At 45.7% G+C, this 17,767-nt stretch overlaps 3 protein-coding genes across 4 annotated transcripts in view; all 3 read right to left on the bottom strand.

The window, feature by feature from the left end:
- Window positions 1-4,037: 4,037 nt before the first annotated feature.
- On the bottom strand, window positions 4,038-5,421 carry LOC135545184 (macrophage migration inhibitory factor-like). Its single transcript, XM_064972812.1, has 3 exons — window positions 5,200-5,421; window positions 4,391-4,560; window positions 4,038-4,321 (listed from the first exon to the last, which is right to left on the bottom strand). The coding sequence occupies exons 1-3, from the start codon at window positions 5,305-5,307 to the stop codon at window positions 4,255-4,257; spliced, it is 345 nt and encodes a 114-aa protein (XP_064828884.1). The 5' UTR covers window positions 5,308-5,421; the 3' UTR covers window positions 4,038-4,254.
- Window positions 5,422-8,816: 3,395 nt separating this feature from the next.
- LOC135545753 (uncharacterized) lies at window positions 8,817-13,567 on the bottom strand. Of its 2 annotated transcripts, none has more exons than XM_064973585.1 (3): window positions 13,477-13,567; window positions 9,727-9,829; window positions 8,817-9,267 (listed from the first exon to the last, which is right to left on the bottom strand). In XM_064973585.1, exons 1-3 carry the CDS (start codon window positions 13,504-13,506, stop codon window positions 8,909-8,911), a joined length of 492 nt encoding a protein of 163 aa, XP_064829657.1. In that variant the 5' UTR covers window positions 13,507-13,567; the 3' UTR covers window positions 8,817-8,908. The 2 variants fall into 2 exon arrangements, with proteins under 2 accessions (XP_064829657.1, XP_064829656.1); XM_064973584.1 differs by lacking the exon at window positions 13,477-13,567 and adding an exon at window positions 11,814-12,861.
- The window catches only part of LOC135545752 (E3 ubiquitin-protein ligase BRE1A-like), a 28,169-nt gene continuing 23,594 nt past the window's right edge, over window positions 13,193-17,767 (bottom strand). The window contains 5 exon segments of the mRNA XM_064973583.1: window positions 13,193-15,255; window positions 15,626-15,730; window positions 15,892-16,032; window positions 16,172-16,297; window positions 16,418-16,630. Coding sequence (XP_064829655.1) covers window positions 15,079-15,255; window positions 15,626-15,730; window positions 15,892-16,032; window positions 16,172-16,297; window positions 16,418-16,630 — 762 coding nt within the window. The 3' untranslated portion in view covers window positions 13,193-15,078.

The following is a 17,767-nucleotide window of genomic DNA, read 5'->3' as shown; positions in this document are numbered from 1 at the left end:
CTTTTAGAATGACTATGGACTGTTATACTAATGGTTATCTTCTTGCTCGCCTTTCATGTTTATAGAATAAACACTCAAAACAACACAATAAACAAAGTTAACTTTTATTGTAACAACAATGCCATCTCTTGATTTAATTGGATATCTTATCCATCCACTCTTATTTAATTTATTTGATGAAAGAACAGCGCCGAATGTTGTGTTGTCCCAGGCCACGTTCCTCTGTGGGGATGGGAGAACTTTCCAAGGATATCCATTTCTGCAGCACTCCACCAATCAGGCCTTTATTGTAGAGTGTCCAGACGGAAGCCACTCCTCAGTAAAAAGCACATTACAGCCCACTTGGAGTTTGCCAAAAGGCACCTAAAGACTATCAGACCACGAGAAACAAGATTATCTGGTCTGATGAAACCAAGATTGAACTCTTTGGCCTGAATGCCAAGCGTCACATCTGGAGGAAACCTGGCACCATCCCTACGGTGAAGCATGGTGGTGGCAACATCATGCTGTGGGGATGTTTTTCAGCAGCACAGCATGGTGGTGGCAACATCATGCTGTGGGTTGTTTTTCAGCAGCAGGGACTGGGAGACCAGTCAGGATCAAGGCAAAGATGAACAGAGCAAAGTACAGAGAGATCCTTGATGAAAACCTGTTCCAGTACTGTCATCGGAATCTCATAATTCTTATATGTGTTCATTAATCAATTTAATTAAAATCACTGTCTGTTTCTAAGAATTTGTAAGATTCTTATTTGCATAAAATAGACAGAGACCAGTCTTATCAAAATTAGATAACAGTATTTATTCTCGGAGCGCGCTGCCATAGAACCACATACAACAGTTTATATATAAAATATGACGTCATTGGTTATAGAATGAATCTCCTCCTCTCGACCAAGACAAAGCAGGTTCAAAAGTTTATTCCAACCCACTAGCGCACCCTCCTGACACACACACTATATCAACATTAACTTCTGAAGTCTCACCATTATCTATCACTATTTAGCAGACAGTTCCAGATAACGGAAAACCTAGGGAGGCTCTTATCTAAACGCCCCAGAGTTATAGTTGAGTCGGTTCAAACATAGGTTAATGATCCTTTTTGCTTACTTAAAACACACAACCCATTCCTCCCAAACCTAGTTGGAATGGTGTTTATTATGTTTAATTACTCCTTGTTCATGCTACATAATCTCTTCCTTATGAACTAATATTATTAATCAGATATAATAAAACAGGGTAGAGTTTAATTAGTTATAGTTCTATTAAAATGTAGATATTGTTTAGTCATTATTCATAAAATTCCTAACAAGATGGCTCAGGACATCAGACTGGGGCGAATATTCAACTTCCAACAGGACAACAACCCTAAGTACACAGGCAAGAAAATGCAGGAGTGGCTTCGGGACAAGTCTCTGAATGTCCTTGAGTGGCACAGCCAGAGCCCCGACTTGAACCTGATCGAACATCTCTGGAGACCTGAAAATAACTGTGCAGCAACGCTCCCCATCCAACCTGACAAGAGCTTGAGAGGATCTACATAGAAGAATGGGAGAAACTCCCCAAATACAGGTGTGCCAAGCTTTTAGTGTCATACCCAAGAAGACTCATGGCTGTAATCGCTGCCAAAGATGCTTCAACAATGTACTGAGTAAAGGGTCTGAATACTTATGTCAATGATATATTTCAGTTTGAATATTTTTATAAATTACAAGGATTTCTAAAAAACAGTTTTTGCTTTGTCATTATGGAGTATTGTGTGGAGATTGATGAAGAAAAAAAACTATTGAATCAATTTTAGAATAATGCTGTAACCTATCAAAATGTGGAAAAAGTCAAGGGGTCTGAATACTTTCCAAAGGCACTGTATATGCAAGCATGCATGCGTGTTCTGTACCTGTTAGGAGCGATGCTCAGGTGTTTGTTGAGCAGCTCACACAGTAGTTTAGAATACAGCAGGTTCTGTTCCTCACTGATAGCTTCAATGGTTTTGAGAGAACCGTGTGGTTCCCCCAAATGTCATCATCTGGTCTGGAAAGATGTCAATGAAAAAGTACTGCAGAAATCAAATTACTTTTATCTACCATAATGTCAAGCCTGGTCAATAGACATTTATTTTGTTTAATGGCTTAATACAATGTGAATGATTCATCGTATGTTGACAGGCAAACAGCCACACCCATTCTTCTCAAAAGTCCCTCAGTTCTAAGAGCTAGTGCTGGTCCACAAGTGTTTTAGGTACAGATTATAGCTGTAGATTTTAGTTCCATTTCATTCCTTCCTACTACATCGGTTTGTGAGCTATGGAAAAGTTAAGACACTGTATACTACACTACTTGAAATGGGTTTTGTACATTAATTTGCACTATAGTTATTTTCTTTTTACTCACCTCAGGTACTGGATTTCCCATGGCTTTGGACAGTTCCATTAGTTTCAGATTGCAATCTGGTCTCAGAGCATATCGTATTATTTATGTAAATCCGAGACAGTCCATTTAGTTTATGTTACGCTTCATATGGTATATACACTACATAAGCAAAAGTATGTGAACACCTGCTTGTTGAACATCTCATTCCAAAATCACAGGTATTAATATGGAGTTGGTTCCCCCTTTGCTGCTATAACAGCCTCCCCTCTTCCAGGAAGGCTTTCCACTAGCTGTTGGAACATTATTGCAGGGACTTGCTTCCATTCAACCACAAGAGCATTAGTGAGGTCGGGCACTGAGGTTGGCTCGCAGTCGGTGTTCCAATTCATCCCAAAGGTGTGTGATGGGGTTGAGGTCAGGGCTCTTTGCAGGCCAGTCAAGTCCTTCCACACAGATCTCGACAAACCATTTCTGAATGGACCTTGCTTTGTGCACGGGGGCATTGTCATGCTGAAACAGTAAAGGGCCTTCCCCAAACAAATTTGGAAGCATAGAATCCGAATTGCAATTCATACAATATGTTACAAATTCCAATTTGTTGTGGCTAATGTTAGCTAGCCTAAGGGTAGGCTTAAGGTTAGGTTAAAGGGGTAGGGGAAGGGTTAGCTAAAAGGGTTAGTTGGGGGAAGGGTTAGCAAACATGCTAAGTAGCTAAAAAGTAGTTAAAGTTGCTAATTAGCCAAAAATGTAAAGTTGTCCATGATGAAATTCAAACACGCAACCACTGGGTTGCTAGACGTTTGTGTTATACTCCCACCCACCCTACTCTCACTTTTGCCTTAAGTAAACTTGTCTTTTGTAACCATACCAAACGTAACATATACTAATTTCCCAATGTTTCATCTTGTCTATGATACCAGGCTGCAAATAGAAGTGCACCAGTCATGGAAGCCTTGGCTACATTTGTGTTCACCATGAAAACCGGCATAGCTGTAAGTTTACTTGAAGCAAGATATATAGGTAAACCGCCTGTGCCGAGGATCATTCTACATGTTAAGCAACTGTGTGAGCATATGAATGAGGTTTGGCTGCTGAAGTGTTTACCCACCAGTGGCAACAATAGAGGGTGTTATACATCTAGTGTCAGTACTATCGGTTCAATTCAGAACAGTCTCCAATGTAATCTGATACCATTCTATCCAGTGACCCTGATTGAACCCCAGAAATGGTGCAAGGCAACAAAGATGGTTGTCTGTATAGCGCAGGTGGAGCGGGACTACATCAGTCTTTGATTTGACATCTAAAAATACGTTACATCAGCCAACAGATACATCTACCAGAAATTGCAGAGGATAAATACACAAAAAGTCAAGACATGTTTCTATTGCTGTCCTCTATTGGTGGACATGGCAAACATCAAGTCATGGGCACTCTATACCATACAGTCTATGATATACCAAGTCCAATTATTTGCATATGTACAAAAGGCAAATACACACCGAGCAAATCACTCCTCCAGCGCAGAGTGGTTTACATTAGGCTAGGAGGCTATCAACTATACCTTGAACTTTACCACGATAGTCTGTGAGGTAATGTTGAACTGCTTCATGCATGTCAATGCAAAGTATCCAGTAAGTTAAAGACAAAGGGAAAACAGAACAAGTTGTGATCAATGAGAATCACTTTATTGGAACATCAAAGCCAAGGGTCCAGTACAAACCAAGGGTCTGGGTTCATTTAAGTGTATTTATCAATGCTGCTCTACGTCAGCCCAGAAACTGGGCATCTCTGCTGGTCTCTCCACAGCCTACTCTAATGCTGTACTAGCGTTATTAAGGTGTGGGGGAAAGGAGGGGTCAGCTCCCATTGAAGTTCAGATCCCCTGATCAGCCGAAGGTAGAGTTGTTCCAGGCTACGTTCGCTGCCTCCACGTCAAAGAAGTTCACGTAGATCCTGACACAGACACGAGGAATGGGTTAATATACTGCATGAACACTTCATATGTATGTGTGTGTCCATTACCTGTCGGGGGAGATGCCCAGGTGTTTGTTGAGCAGTCCACACAGTAGTTTAGAGTATTGTTTCTGAGCTCCTTCGATCTTTCCAATGCTGTGAAGGGAGCAGAGAGCACAAGGGTCTCCTTTCCCTCCAAACATCATCAACTGGTCTGGGATGATGTGCACAGCAAGGTACTGAGAGAGAGACACACAAACTGAGCATAGGGCATACAGTCAGTGGGAGCTGGAACAATAGGGCATACAGTCAGTGGGAGCTGGAACAATGGGGCATACAGTCAGTGGGAGCTGGAACAATAGGGCATACAGTCAGTGGGAGCTGGAACAATAGGGCATACAGTCAGTGGGAGAACTAGGGAACAGTCAGTGGGAGCTGGAACAATAGGGCATACAGTCAGTGGGAGCTGGAACAATAGGGCATACAGTCAGTGGGAGCTGGAACAATCGTGTGTTTGAAAGGCATGAGGAAAACTCCAATTTCACCATCATGGTTGTTAATGTACATTTGTAGTAAATAAGAACTAGTTGTTGGATTGTGTGTTACAGTATTTCTGTCCTGGACCTATCAAAGTAGAGCAGACCTGCAGCACTGTAAAGTCTGTTCTATTTTTGGAATACTACACTATGCTCATGCCCAATTGTATAACGGTTCTGTTATGGATAGGTAAAGACTGAAGAGGTCTCTCAAGGGAAACAAAAGGGGTACCATGCAATGTCATTTTCGGTGCAGAAAAATGCGTCAGCTTCAAAGCAACTACCTAGCTATCTACAACTGGGGCAAAAAAAGCATTGCTGTGCCAAGTTTGGAAGACTCACCTGCACAGGTTTGCCCATCGCCTTGGCCAGTTCCTCTGTGGCCTCAGACAACAGTGCAGGCGGAATGTCACTCTTGGCCACATTAGTATTTACCAAAAACATAGGCATGTTGATCGCTTCGCTGAAGTTCTGTGTTGCAGGAATTTTAACCGTGTTCAACTCAGCTCTGATGCGGATGCAATCTGGAAGGTAGCTCCTTCTTCTCTGAGTTTTTATTGGCGACTACAAACAAAAACGGTATATTGCCGCCACCTACCGCGTGGGGTGAAAACAGACATTTTTATGCAGAAAAAAAACTGGAAAAGGGAGAAGGCCGGGTGAAACGCACACGACAGTCATAGACAAGTAAACAGCGACCACAAGTGGTTGGTTCAGGCTACGTATGCTCTGTACTGGGTCTTGGTTATGGAATGTAGGAAACAAACGGGACATTGACGCTCCAATTCGACAGATACGGTGGAATCAGAAAGACGAGTTTGAAGACCCTGGCGGAATCGAGAATAATTTGTACATTGGGCTGAAGTTGATTGGCATATTCAATCACGTAATGTGATTGATTTTTTTACTGTTGGATAGGTTCTGAATACGGTTCTGAATGTCTTAGCTATTCACAAAGATGACTGAAACTGTACACAAATTGGGTTTTAAATCAAATGAAGCAATATGTGTATTTCTTGAACTTTCCTGTATTGAGAAAAATCATATATTATGTACGGTCATATGCTCAACAAACGTTGAAATGACGCTTCAAGAATAAATTAATCGGACATTCACAACACATTCAACCTACAACTCCTTTTCCACCAACTGCACGCAGTTGACTGCGTTTCGCAAATGACCGATCTCGAATAGTTAACATTCTATACTGTATCCCATGTAGGTCATGCTCCTCTGGATCCTACTGACTGTTTTCTCTACTAGTGAAGGTGCGTTGATGCTATGACACTGTTGATTAGGCCTGCCACTCAATACATCAATGGTTCCCAACCTTTAACCATTATTTTGACAAGGACTCATGCTGAGACCAAGGTCTCTTTTACAGATAAAACAAATATACACATCAATACAATATGAAAAGCACGAAAGAGATACACAGCCCAGTCATTAAGAAACAAACACGTTTCATTAAAACGGTTCTCAATCAGCCATCGTAAATGCCCGAGAGGCACCAATTCATCCACTTTTCAAGAGTTTTAGTTTATTCCACAAGAAAGGTGGGGGTGGGGTGGGAGAAACGACAACGGATTTACCTAACTGTAGAGACCGAAGGAATCTCCAGAGGTCGCAATCCCTGAGGTCGTGTATGGTCATTTATACATCTAAAGGTTATGAATGTCAGGTGAGGCGGGAGTTTTTGTAAACGAGCTTTATAAACAAAAAGAGAGCAACGCACCGATCTATGACACTTCAAAGAGGGCCAGCCTACTTTCTGATGCAGAATGTAGTGATGTGTCCTCAACCTGTCGCCCGTAATAAAGTGTTGTGCGCTGTGATGAACTGCCTCCATTGGTTTCAGTGTATTGGTAGCTGCATTCATATACAGTGCATTCGGAAAGTATTCAGACCCAGTCCCCTTTTACACATTCTGTTACGTTACAGCCTTATTCCAAAATGTATTACATATATTTTACCCTCAATCTACTCACAATACTCCATAATTGACAAAGTGAAAACAGGTTTTTAGCATTGTTTGCAAATTTATGTAAAATGTAAAACAGAAATACCTTACTTACATAAGTATTCAACACTTTCAGAGACATGATTCTGTCGAGGAACAGATCTGGGGAAGGGTACCAAAACATTTCTGCAGCATTGAAGGTCCCCAATAACACAGTGGCCTCCATCATTCTTAAATAGAAGTTTGCGTGGTTTGAGCACTGAATGCTGATTGGCTGAAAGTCATGGTATATCAGACCATATACCACAGGTATGAACAAAAAAATACTTTTTATTGTTCCAATTACGTTGGTAACAAGTTTATCATAGCAATAAGGTACTTTGGGGGTTTGTGGTATATGGTCAATATACCACGCCTCTGCATTGTGTTGTGCATAAGGACGCCATGGCTAAGGGCTAAATTAGCCATATACCCCTGTGCCTAATTGCTTAATGGTGCCAGGTTGAATTTCAACTACCTTTCAAACTGCCTCTATTCTGTTCTTTCCAGCCTCTTCTCAGTGCCTTCATTCCAAGATCTCTTTGTTACTGTTGCATTTTCTCTCTCTATATAGTGCATTTTCACTATATATATCTATGGTCTCTCTGGTAGGACAAAATACCAAATTGTCATGTTGCTTTCACGCTGATCAGATCAGTGTGGAAGTGTCCCTAGTAGTAGTTTTATCTATGCACTGTCAATCTACTTTTTCTCAGTTGGTAGAGCATGGCGGTTGTAATGCTAGGGTAGCGGTTTTGATTCCTGGGAACACGCAGATGTAAAATGTATGCAAGCATGACTAAGTTGCTTTGGATAAAAGCACCTGCTAAATGAGAGAGCGCTAATAGATGCACCCAAAACCACTAATGCGCTTAAAATTGGTCTGTGTCACATGTATAATGGAGTGAAACAAACTACACTGAATAAAAATATAAATGCAACATGTAAAGTGTGGGTCCCATGTTTCATGAGCTGAAATAAAAGATCCCAGAAATGTTCCATATGCACAAAAAGCTCTCTCTCAAATGTTTTGCACAAATCTGTTTACATCCCTGTTAGTGAGCATTTCTCCTTTGCCAAGATAATCCATCCACCTGACCTGTGTGACATATGAAGAAGCTGATTAAACAGTGAGATCATTACACAGGTGCACCTTGTGCTGGGGACAATAAAACACTCAAATGTGCAGTTTTGTCACAACACAATGCCACAGATGTCTCAAGTTGAGGGAGCGTGCAATTGGCATGTTAACTGCAGGAATATCCACCAGAGCGGTAGCCAGATAATGTAATGTTGAGTTCTCTACCATAAGCCGCCTCCAACGACATTTTAGAAAATTTGGCAGTATGTTCAACTGGCCACACAATCACAGACCACATGTAACCATGCCAACCAAGGAACTCCACATCCAGCTTCTTCACCTGCATGATCGCCTGAGGAGAGGTGGGGGGTGGTGAGGAGTATTTCTGTCTGTATTAAAGCCCTTTTGTGGGGGAAAACTCATTCTGACCAGCTGGCTCTGGTTTCCCAGTGGTTGGGTCTGGCTCCCAAGTGGGTGGGCCTATGCACTCCTAGGCCCACCTGTGGCTGCAGCCCTGGGCAGTCATGTGAAATCCATAGATTAGGGCCTAATGAATTTCTTTCAATTGACCGATTTCCTTATATGAACTGTAACTCATGTAATTGTTGCATGTTGTGTTTATATTTTTGTTCCGTATTTTATTTATTCGTTATTTTACCGGCTAAGCTGACTGAGAACACATTTTCATTTGCAGCAACGACCTGGGGAATAGTTACAGGGGAGAGGAGGGGGATGAATGAGCCAATTTTTAAACTATAATTAAATCCCTTTAAAAACAAAATCCCCTGTATTTGCCATGTATCACAGATGTCAGATATTACACGTAATAGACAAACACCTGATGAGATAAGAATTGAAAAGCCACTTTCAATCAAATATATCGTGGTGGTTGCTTTATTTCATTTGAGAAACTGACAGACCCCCTTCAGCACCACCATCCTTTCCAACTATCCTCCGCCTCTCTCCTTCCATCACTCCTCTCCCTTCCTCCTCTCCACCGCCTTCACCCTTCCCTCCAGGATGCTCATGCGGTCTTCCACTTGAACTGTCTTTTCTGATCCAGAGCTGGCCAGCCCCAGCAGGGCACACCCCAGCACCAGGCTTGCTAGCCGGACAGCTGTGGTGTCTGAACCAGCCTTGGCATCACTGACGATCAGGCCAAAGAGCCACAGCGCGATGCCCGCCTTCAGCATCCAGAACACCCTCCTCACCACACCCACCAGCATGCGCAAGATGATGGACAGCACCCAGTAGCCAATCAGAGCCAGCAGAGCCCATTGACCAGCCGAGGCGACGCCCTCTGCGGTGAAGTGAGGGAACGGCAGGTGGACTGGAGAGAAAGAGGAGAGGGGGTCAAGCATATTTGAATATTGCTGGGGGGGGGTAATTCAATTATTTTGTTGTCACCATCTTTACTCTTGAACTTGTCAGTGCATATATTTTAAGGCGTGAGTGAATTTGAGAAGCAATCATTGAGAGCGAATGGCATGTGATGTTAGATCCTACTACAGAGAATAAGTCACAGACACGAGAAAAAACTCACACCTCCCAGTTCCCATACAGAGAGGGAGAAGCAGCTCTTCTTTGACAAGGCCAACTTCCCCGAGGGTGAAAACATCTTCCCTGGCACAACAATTAACTAACTAAAGATACTGATCCAACGCCATGAAAGGGAAAATGTTCTGATTGCCAGTGGTGTGGTGGAAATATCTCTAAATCCAGAAAAGATGGGATTCTATGCAGAAAGGATTCTCTCCCTCCCTCCAACTAAACACAAACTGACACCCACCATCAACTCCTGTGACCCTGAGGATATCTGTGACGTAAAGAGAGAAGACATTCAGTCCGCTGGCAGTTCCCTCAGCCAGAAACCGGCTCAACATCTCAAAGAACTGAGGGAGAGAGAGAGGGAGAGTGAAGAATGTTTGACATGTTGACATTTGAGAATTATAACAGTTGCTCTGGTTGAAAAACATATTCCCTTTCTAAAGAGCAGACATTCCCTTTAAAATGACCAACGAAGTCAGCATATTTCCCCGACCTATAGCTTATGTACAGTAACATTAATTTTTTCCCATGATCCTCTAGTGAGTGTTAGTGCAGCACGACTGAAAACTGATACCCTTAAATTAGAATGATAGCAACAGCTGTGGTCAATCAGTATAAATAGGTTGGTCACTGAGTCAATCGTCTCTGAACAAGATCTTTTTGTGGGTTGCAGGTATGTTTTATACCACAAACATATCTACAAGTTGCCTTTGATCACACACAGGCCTTCAGTTAGTCAGTTAAACCATGGCCAGTCAGTTACTATCCAAGTGCAGTCCTATGCACAAGTGTCTTTCCCAGCTGGCATAATGGGGGTGTTGTTGATGCTGTTACACGTGTGTGTGTATGTGTGTGTGTGTGTATAAGATCGAAGCTGTCCTATCACGTCAAAAAAGACTTGACAGCTGGACCGACAACCCTCCAGACTGCTTTGCTGAGGTCAAGGGTAGTCACAGTAGTAGGACACAGACTACTCTGCACCTGTTGCTACTACACAAGCAGCACTGTTCTGTGTGTCAAACAGAGGAGGCTAGTGGAGGAGTGATACGAGGACGGGCTCATTGTAATGCTTGGATTGGAATAAATGGAACCGAGTCAAAGATGTGGTTTTCTTATGTTTGATACCGTTCCATTCATTCCAGCCATTACAATGAGCCTGTCCTGCTATAGCTCCTCCCACCAGCCTCCTCTGGGTAAGAGCAGGACACAGACAACTATAGCTCCTCCCACCAGCCTCATCTGGGTTAGAGCAGGACACAGACAACTATAGCTTCTCCCACCAGCCTCCTCTGGGTTAGAGCAGGACACAGACAACTATAGCTCCTCCCACCAGCCTCATCTGGGTTAGAGCAGGACACAGACAACTATAGCTTCTCCCACCAGCCTCCTCTGGGTTAGAGCAGGACACAGACAACTATAGCTTCTCCCACCAGCCTCCTCTGGGTTAGAGCAGGACACAGACAACTATAGCTTCTCCCACCAGCCTCCTCTGGGTTAGAGCAGGACACAGACAACTATAGCTTCTCCCACCAGCCTCCTCTGGGTTAGAGCAGGACACAGACAACTTTCCATCTCTGACAGCTGTAATGTGTCTGCATGCAACTTTTAAAAAGCCCCCCTGACAACCTAAAACATGGGACTGAATGTGGCTATATACTGTTACAAACACATAAAACCAAATATTCAACTGCCATGATATAGCCTCCAATTTGAGAGTGATGTAGTAATTTTCTGTAGGACACGCTGTATGAAGTGACTGACACATGCCCTGCATTCAGGGCTATAAGGAGTTTGATTTTGGGTCTATGTCAGAGCAGAGGTTATTCAGGTGGGGAACCTGGTGGTTTCTTACCATGGAATAGATGTTCTCTTGACCAAGCACTGACTAAATACAACAGCACACTCTGGGGTAGGGGTGCCGGGCACACAGAGTAGTGGCAGCAGTGGGGGGCAGACATGAAATTAGGGCAGAGCAGAGTGGGGGTCAGAGGAGAGATTATCAGGTAGTGAGGCAAGGGTGGAGGGGGAGATGCAGGGAAGGGGGTCGGGGAAGGAAAAAGGGGGTGGGGAGGGAGTGAAGGAAGTGATGCAGAGGAATGCAGTCAGATTTTAAGGAGGACAATTTTAGTTGACAGAAAACCACAATTATGCAAAGCTTTTGAAGGTAGCAAAGGTCTCCCTTAGAAATAAGATATAATTTATAAATGATGTAGTTAATTGATGAATGAACATGCTAGAATAACAGGAAACATGATTGGGTGCTGATTAGATTTACTAAAATAACGACTATAAAGTAGGCCTACATTCAATATGGTTTATTTTCCAAACCTCAACAGTCGACTCGATCACATTGGTTCCCACCACGGATTCCACGTATCTGTGGACATCTTCGCAGGTCCCCGTGACCAGGGACCGAAGACTGAATGATGCTGGGGCCGCTTGATGGCTCTCTTTGGACGGCATGGCCTGCCCGACGCATCGCGCTGCCAAACCGAGCACCAAAACAAGCGTGGATAATAAAACCCGTACTGAGGATGAATCTGCACTGTTGTCGATCATTTTGGAAAATCCGATTTTTTTGGCTCCTTCACGTTATAAATATAATCGACAATTATATAAAAACGTTTTCTATAGAATAAGTGGCGAAATCTATGGTCAACACAGATCGAGGTATGTGCAAATTTGCTTTAAAAAGGCGTGGTAAAAACCAGAGGTTTAAAAACGGCTTCGGTTGTCAGTCATTCAAACAAAACGGTCGAGATGTAGCCCATTACATCGGCGTGCTCTGCAGGGGTAATACAATCTGGAGATACGAGCCTTGCACACTTGAGAAAACAGAATTTGCTGGGACCCTATACTCTAAATTTGTGCTCGTGGGTTGTATCAAACATAAAATGTGTCACGTGCAAGTGATTAAATTACTTATCTCAGCGTTTTTAATTATAAACTTTGGCAACGTTACCCCAAACCAGAGCACCGTTCAAGGACATTTCATATTAACACAATGACTATATTTGGTATTGAACTGGTTAAGAATAGAACGACGGTCATTTCAAAAGACGTATAATTTTCCAGCGGTGGACAGCCTATATTTTGAACGCTAGTGATTATTTTACAACGTGTCGAGTTTTTTCCGGTTTGTGCGGTGAAAAGGAAAGTTTTGGAAGGCACGATCATTGAAGTGCTTAAAAAGCGCGCGTCCCCCTAAAGGTTTTTGGTTTCAGTATTCCACACGGATTGTATTATATGTACATGTTTTCCTTGCATCAACTTCAACGCCACGATAGATTGTCTTGCAAAAAAGCCGCTACAACTCGATGGGCGCCCTTTTCCGTCAAGATATGCTGGCTTCTGGTTTAGTACAATTTGACAGATCCCCTTTAGCACCCCAGACCGGTTTGAAGGGAGGTGGGTCTGGGGTGCTAAAGGGGGTGGGTCTGGGGTGCTAAAGGGGGTGGGTCTGGGGTGCTAAAGGGGGTGGGTCTGGGGTGCTAAAGGGGAGGGTCTGGGGTGCTAAAGGGGGTGGGTCTGGGGTGCTAAAGGGGGTGGGTCTGGGGTGCTAAAGGGGGTGGGTTTGGATGGCGGCAAAAACAGATTTGGGATTTGCATACTGGGATTTGTGGTTAAAGCAGGTTAAGGGTTAAAACATTAAGATGATTCTGATGATATGATGAATTTGATGATGACATTGAATGATATACTGTAGCTAATAAAAATGCACAAACTTTACTGATAAGTAACCAATTGCAAGACAAGCTTCTAGATTTGATGGCAGTTGAATAACTTTCAGAGCAGCAATATTACACATCGGCATCAGTTCAAGGTATTGGTAGCATGTCTGTCTATGGCCTGATGAGTCAGCTTTCAAATACAAAAAGAGAAATACAAGGACAACATTGACTGGTCACACAGACAGAGTACAGGAGGAGCAAGGATCCCTGTTAGTCCAAGGATTTTCTAACCATCTTAGCAAATGGTTCCTCTGTTTTACCTTCTCCCTCACACGTGTGTAAACTGACATGCCCACACACACGCCAGTCTAAATCCAGGGCCCGAGGAAGGTCATCTGGTGTCTAGTTCCCTGGGGTAGCAGTACTGGGGAGAGAAGTTGACTATCAGTTAAAATGGTTATCAGGGTCTGTTATCAAATGGTTATCAGGGTCTTCAGCACATCACTGCAGCCCTTCAGGACTGAAATTATTAAGTGGAAGAGGTCTGTATCTCGCTCTCCATCAACTCAGTGAGGAGAGAAAAACACCCCCGGTAGCTATATCAACAATGGAAAAGTGTGTCTATGAAGATCCCTTCAAGTCAAATCTCACTGTTCCCCCACACAAGGCCCTAGGTACTGTAATCCTATTGTTGAGCCACAGGCAGTCTCTCCTATCGGCTTTTCTTCCAGCCAGGCAGGTAGTCTCTCCTATAGGCTTTTCCCCAGCCAGGCAGGCAGTCTCTCCTATGAGCTTTTCTCCTAGCCAGGCAGGCAGTCTCTCCTATAGGCTTTTCTTCCAGCCAGGCAGGCAGTCTCTCCTATAGGCTTTTCTTCCAGCCAGGCAGGTAGTCTCTCCTATAGGCTTTTCTCCCAGCCAGGCAGGCAGTCTCTCCTATAGGCTTTTCTCCTAGCCAGGCAGGCAGTCTCTCCTATAGGCTTTTCTCCCAGCCAGGCAGGTAGTCTCTCCTATGAGCTTTTCTTCCAGCCAGGCAGGTAGTCTCTCCTATAGGCTTTTCTCCCAGCCAGGCAGGTAGTCTTCTCCTATAGGCTTTTCTCCCAGCCAGGCAGGTAGTCTCTCCTATAGGCTTTTCTCCCAGCCAGGCAGGCAGTCTCTCCTATAGGCTTTTCTCCCAGCCAGGCAGGCAGTCTCTCCTATAGGCTTTTCTTCAAGCCAGGCAGGTAGTCTCTCCTATAGGCTTTTCTCCCAGCCAGGCAGGCAGTCTCTCCTATAGGCTTTTCTCCCAGCCAGGCAGGCAGTCTCTCCTATAGGCTTTTCTCCCAGCCAGGCAGGCAGTCTCTCCTATAGGCTTTTCTCCCAGCCAGGCAGGCAGTCTCTCCTATAGGCTTTTCTCCCAGCCAGGCAGGCAGTCTCTCCTATAGGCTTTTCTCCCAGCCAGGCAGACAGTCTCTCCTATAGGCTTTTCTCCCAGCCAGGCAGGCAGTCTCTCCTATAGGCTTTTCTCCCAGCCAGGCAGGCAGTCTCTCCTATCGGCTTTTCTTCCAGCCAGGCAGGCAGTCGCTCATATAGGCTTTTCTTCCAGCCACGCAGGCAATGCACAGCCAGCAAATATAACCATGATCTCTATAAGTCAATGTAATGTACACCAATCCAGAAACAACCCTTAGCCCCCACCACTATTGTGGAGATCCGAGAGTACTGAATAGGTGTCAGTCAGCAACTCCACATAGCCTATCAGAGAGCAAGGTGGATAGATTCCCATAATGATTACATGTCCATCAAACCTCAGATATCTAGTCTCATTCTACCTCACTCTTTAGAGTGGTGATAACAGTTTTGTTTGGCTGGAGAGAAAGCCCGGTGTGTGGATACCGCTGACCTCCCGGCACCACTATCCTAACCCCTACGGTCCCTTCCTCCTCCTAGCCAATGTAGATGCGGTGGAAGTCGTTGGCGCCGAAGGCGGCGTTGCACTTGGGACACTTCCTCTGGCGCGTGTCGTAGCGCGTCTTTACACACTCGAAGCAGAAGACGTGGAAACACTTGGTCAGTACGGCGTCCTTTACCCGGGAGTTACAGCAGGGGCACGTCAGACGCGCCTGGGGGCGTAGAAATGGAGGGAGAGAGAGAGAGATGGGGAGTAAGATTGATAAAACAGGTGAATTATAGTTGCATTATTACATATTATAAACTGGGTGGTTCGAGCCCTGAATGTTGATTGGCTGACAGCCATGGTATATCAGACCGTATACTACAGGTATGCTCAAACTACGTTGCTTACCAGTTTATAACAGCAGTAAGGCACATCAAGGGTTTGTTGTATATGGCCAATATACCACGGCTAAGAGCTGTATCCAGGTACTCCGCGTTGTGTCGTGGTATATTGGCCATATACCACACCCCCTCGTCCCTTATTGCTTAATTAAACATACAGTGCACCTGGTATAAAAGCGTGTTCATCCAGACTACCTTGTAATCATTGATTTCCTCGTTGAGGATGTCGTCTCCGTTGAGGACGGTCTCGGCTGGTTTCTTGGCCTTCTCGATCTTCCTCCGCAGTTTGGAGATGTCCTCCTGAAACACAATAAAGATAGGAAGAGCAGGGTTAGGCAGGGGGCTGCAATCTTTAAATAAATCAAAGTTACAATTCTGTTTAAGTGGATTTGAATTGTGTGTGTGGTTACATGAGCACGTGGGCAGTTACCTAAACATGGCGAGTGTGTGTGTGGCCTGACCTGTGCGCGGCGCGCGTTGAAGGACTCCTTCTCTCTGGAGATGCTGTTTTCTATGACCTCCTCCCTGACGGTTCCCAGTCTCTGCTGCACCTGGTCCAGCTGACTACGCACCTCTTCCGACAGCACCGATGACTCCTGGGTCTGGAGGAGGGGAGGAGTGAGGAGACGGGGGGAAGAAAAAAGATATGTTGTCCGTTGGCATTTTTCAAGGAAGTAGGTATTCTCTGTGTGTGTTCACCTGTGCAGTTACCTAAGCCTAGTAAGAGTGTGTTTTAGCTACCTTGCGTTTGTTCATGTCCAGAGCCTGTGTCCTCAGAGCCAGCTCTCTCTCTGCTGTACTGATGGTGCCCTGGAGGAGGCGCTCTTTCTCCTCCAGCTTCCTCACCACCTGCAGCTGGGCATCCACCTGAGAGAGAGATTTGCTACTGTCAAGTTACTGTCTTTCCCAAACTTTCTCTCAAATTGAGCGGGTGACATTCTGACGCTCAAATCATTTTACTGCACCGTTTCAATCACTTCCTCTCACCTGTGTTTTGAGCGTGAGCAGCTGGTCGGCGAGTTCCTCCTTCTCCTCCTTGAGCAGCTTGTGGATCTGGTTGGACTTGATGCGTTCCGACATCAGCTTGAAGTTGGCGTCATCCTTCTCCCTCAACTGCTGCATCAGTCGGATGTTCTGCTCCTGCATGTCCTCAAAAGCCTGGCCCGTCACATCCATCTCACTCAGCAACGCATCCTCCTCCTGGTGGGAAGGGGGAGAGACAGGGGGGAGAGGGGGGTGAGGAGGCAAAGAGAGAGGAGACAGGGGAATGGAGGGAAGAGACCAGGGGAGGGGAAAGGGAGAAAGACAGGGAAAAGGGAGAAAGACAGGGAAGAGTGGAGGGGAGCGAGTCGGGGGACAGTGGAGGGGAGCGAGTCGGGGGACAGTGGAGGGGAGCGAGTCGGGGGACAGGGAGGGGAGCGAAACGGGGGAGTGGAGAGAGACGGGGGAGTGGAGAGAGCCGGGCCGGGGGAGTGGAGAGAGCCGGGGGACAGTAAAGGGGAGAGAGCCGGGGGACAGTAAATGGGAGAGAGCCGGGGGACAGTAAAGGGGAGAGAGCCGGGGGACAGTAAAGGGGAGAGAGCCGGGGGACAGTAAAGGGGAGAGAGCCGGGGGACAGTAAAGGGGAGAGAGACGGGGGACAGTAAAGTGGAGAGAGACGGGGACAGTAAAGTGGAGAGAGACGGGGGAGTGGAGAGAGACGGGGGAGTGGAGAGAGCCGGGGGACAGTGGAAGAGGGAGAGAGCCGGGGGACAGTAAAGGGGAGAGAGCCGGGGGACAGTAAAGGGGAGAGAGCCGGGGGACAGTAAAGGGGAGAGAGACGGGGGACAGTAAAGGGGAGAGAGACGGGGGACAGTAAAGGGGAGAGAGCCAGTAAAGGGGGGGACAGTAAAGGGGAGAGAGACGGGGGACAGTAAAGGGGAGAGAGACGGGGGACAGTAAAGGGGAGAGAGACGGGGGACAGTAAAGGGGAGAGAGACGGGGGAGGAGAGAGACGGGGGACAGTAAAGGGGAGAGAGCCGGGGGACAGTAAAGGGGAGAGAGCCGGGGGACAGTAAAGGGGAGAGAGCCGGGGGACAGTAAAGGGGAGAGAGCCGGGGGACAGTAAAGGGGAGAGAGCCGGGGACAGTAAAGGGGAGAGAGACGGGGGACAGTAAAGGGGAGAGAGACGGGGGACAGTAAAGGGGAGAGAGACGGGGGACAGTAAAGGGGAGAGAGACGGGGGACAGTAAAGGGGAGAGAGACGGGGGACAGTAAAGGGGAGAGAGACGGGGGACAGTAAAGGGAGAGAGACGGGGGACAGTAAAGGGGAGAGAGACGGGGACAGTAAAGTGGAGA

This window comes from Oncorhynchus masou, chromosome 9 (genome assembly GCF_036934945.1).
Source record: "Oncorhynchus masou masou isolate Uvic2021 chromosome 9, UVic_Omas_1.1, whole genome shotgun sequence".
Classification (NCBI taxonomy): domain Eukaryota; kingdom Metazoa; phylum Chordata; class Actinopteri; order Salmoniformes; family Salmonidae; genus Oncorhynchus; species Oncorhynchus masou.
Note: the sequence above shows the minus strand (reverse complement) of the source record. Positions and strands in the feature narration are given on the sequence as shown.

Excerpts from the sequence above, each read along its gene's own strand:
- LOC135545184 (XM_064972812.1), bottom strand. The coding sequence starts at position 5,307 with ATGCCTATGTTTTTGGTAAATACTAATGTGGCCAAGAGTGACATTCCG. Across the intron at positions 4,561-5,199 it reads CGATGGGCAAACCTGTGCAG|TACCTTGCTGTGCACATCAT; the intron begins GTGAGTCTTCCA and ends TCTCTCTCTCAG. Across the intron at positions 4,322-4,390 it reads CTGGGCATCTCCCCCGACAG|GATCTACGTGAACTTCTTTG; the intron begins GTAATGGACACA and ends TGTCTGTGTCAG.
- LOC135545753 (XM_064973584.1), bottom strand. The coding sequence starts at position 12,044 with ATGATCGACAACAGTGCAGATTCATCCTCAGTACGGGTTTTATTATCC. Across the intron at positions 9,830-11,813 it reads TGATCGAGTCGACTGTTGAG|TTCTTTGAGATGTTGAGCCG; the intron begins GTTTGGAAAATA and ends TCTCTCCCTCAG. Across the intron at positions 9,268-9,726 it reads CAGGGTCACAGGAGTTGATG|TCCACCTGCCGTTCCCTCAC; the intron begins GTGGGTGTCAGT and ends CTTTCTCTCCAG.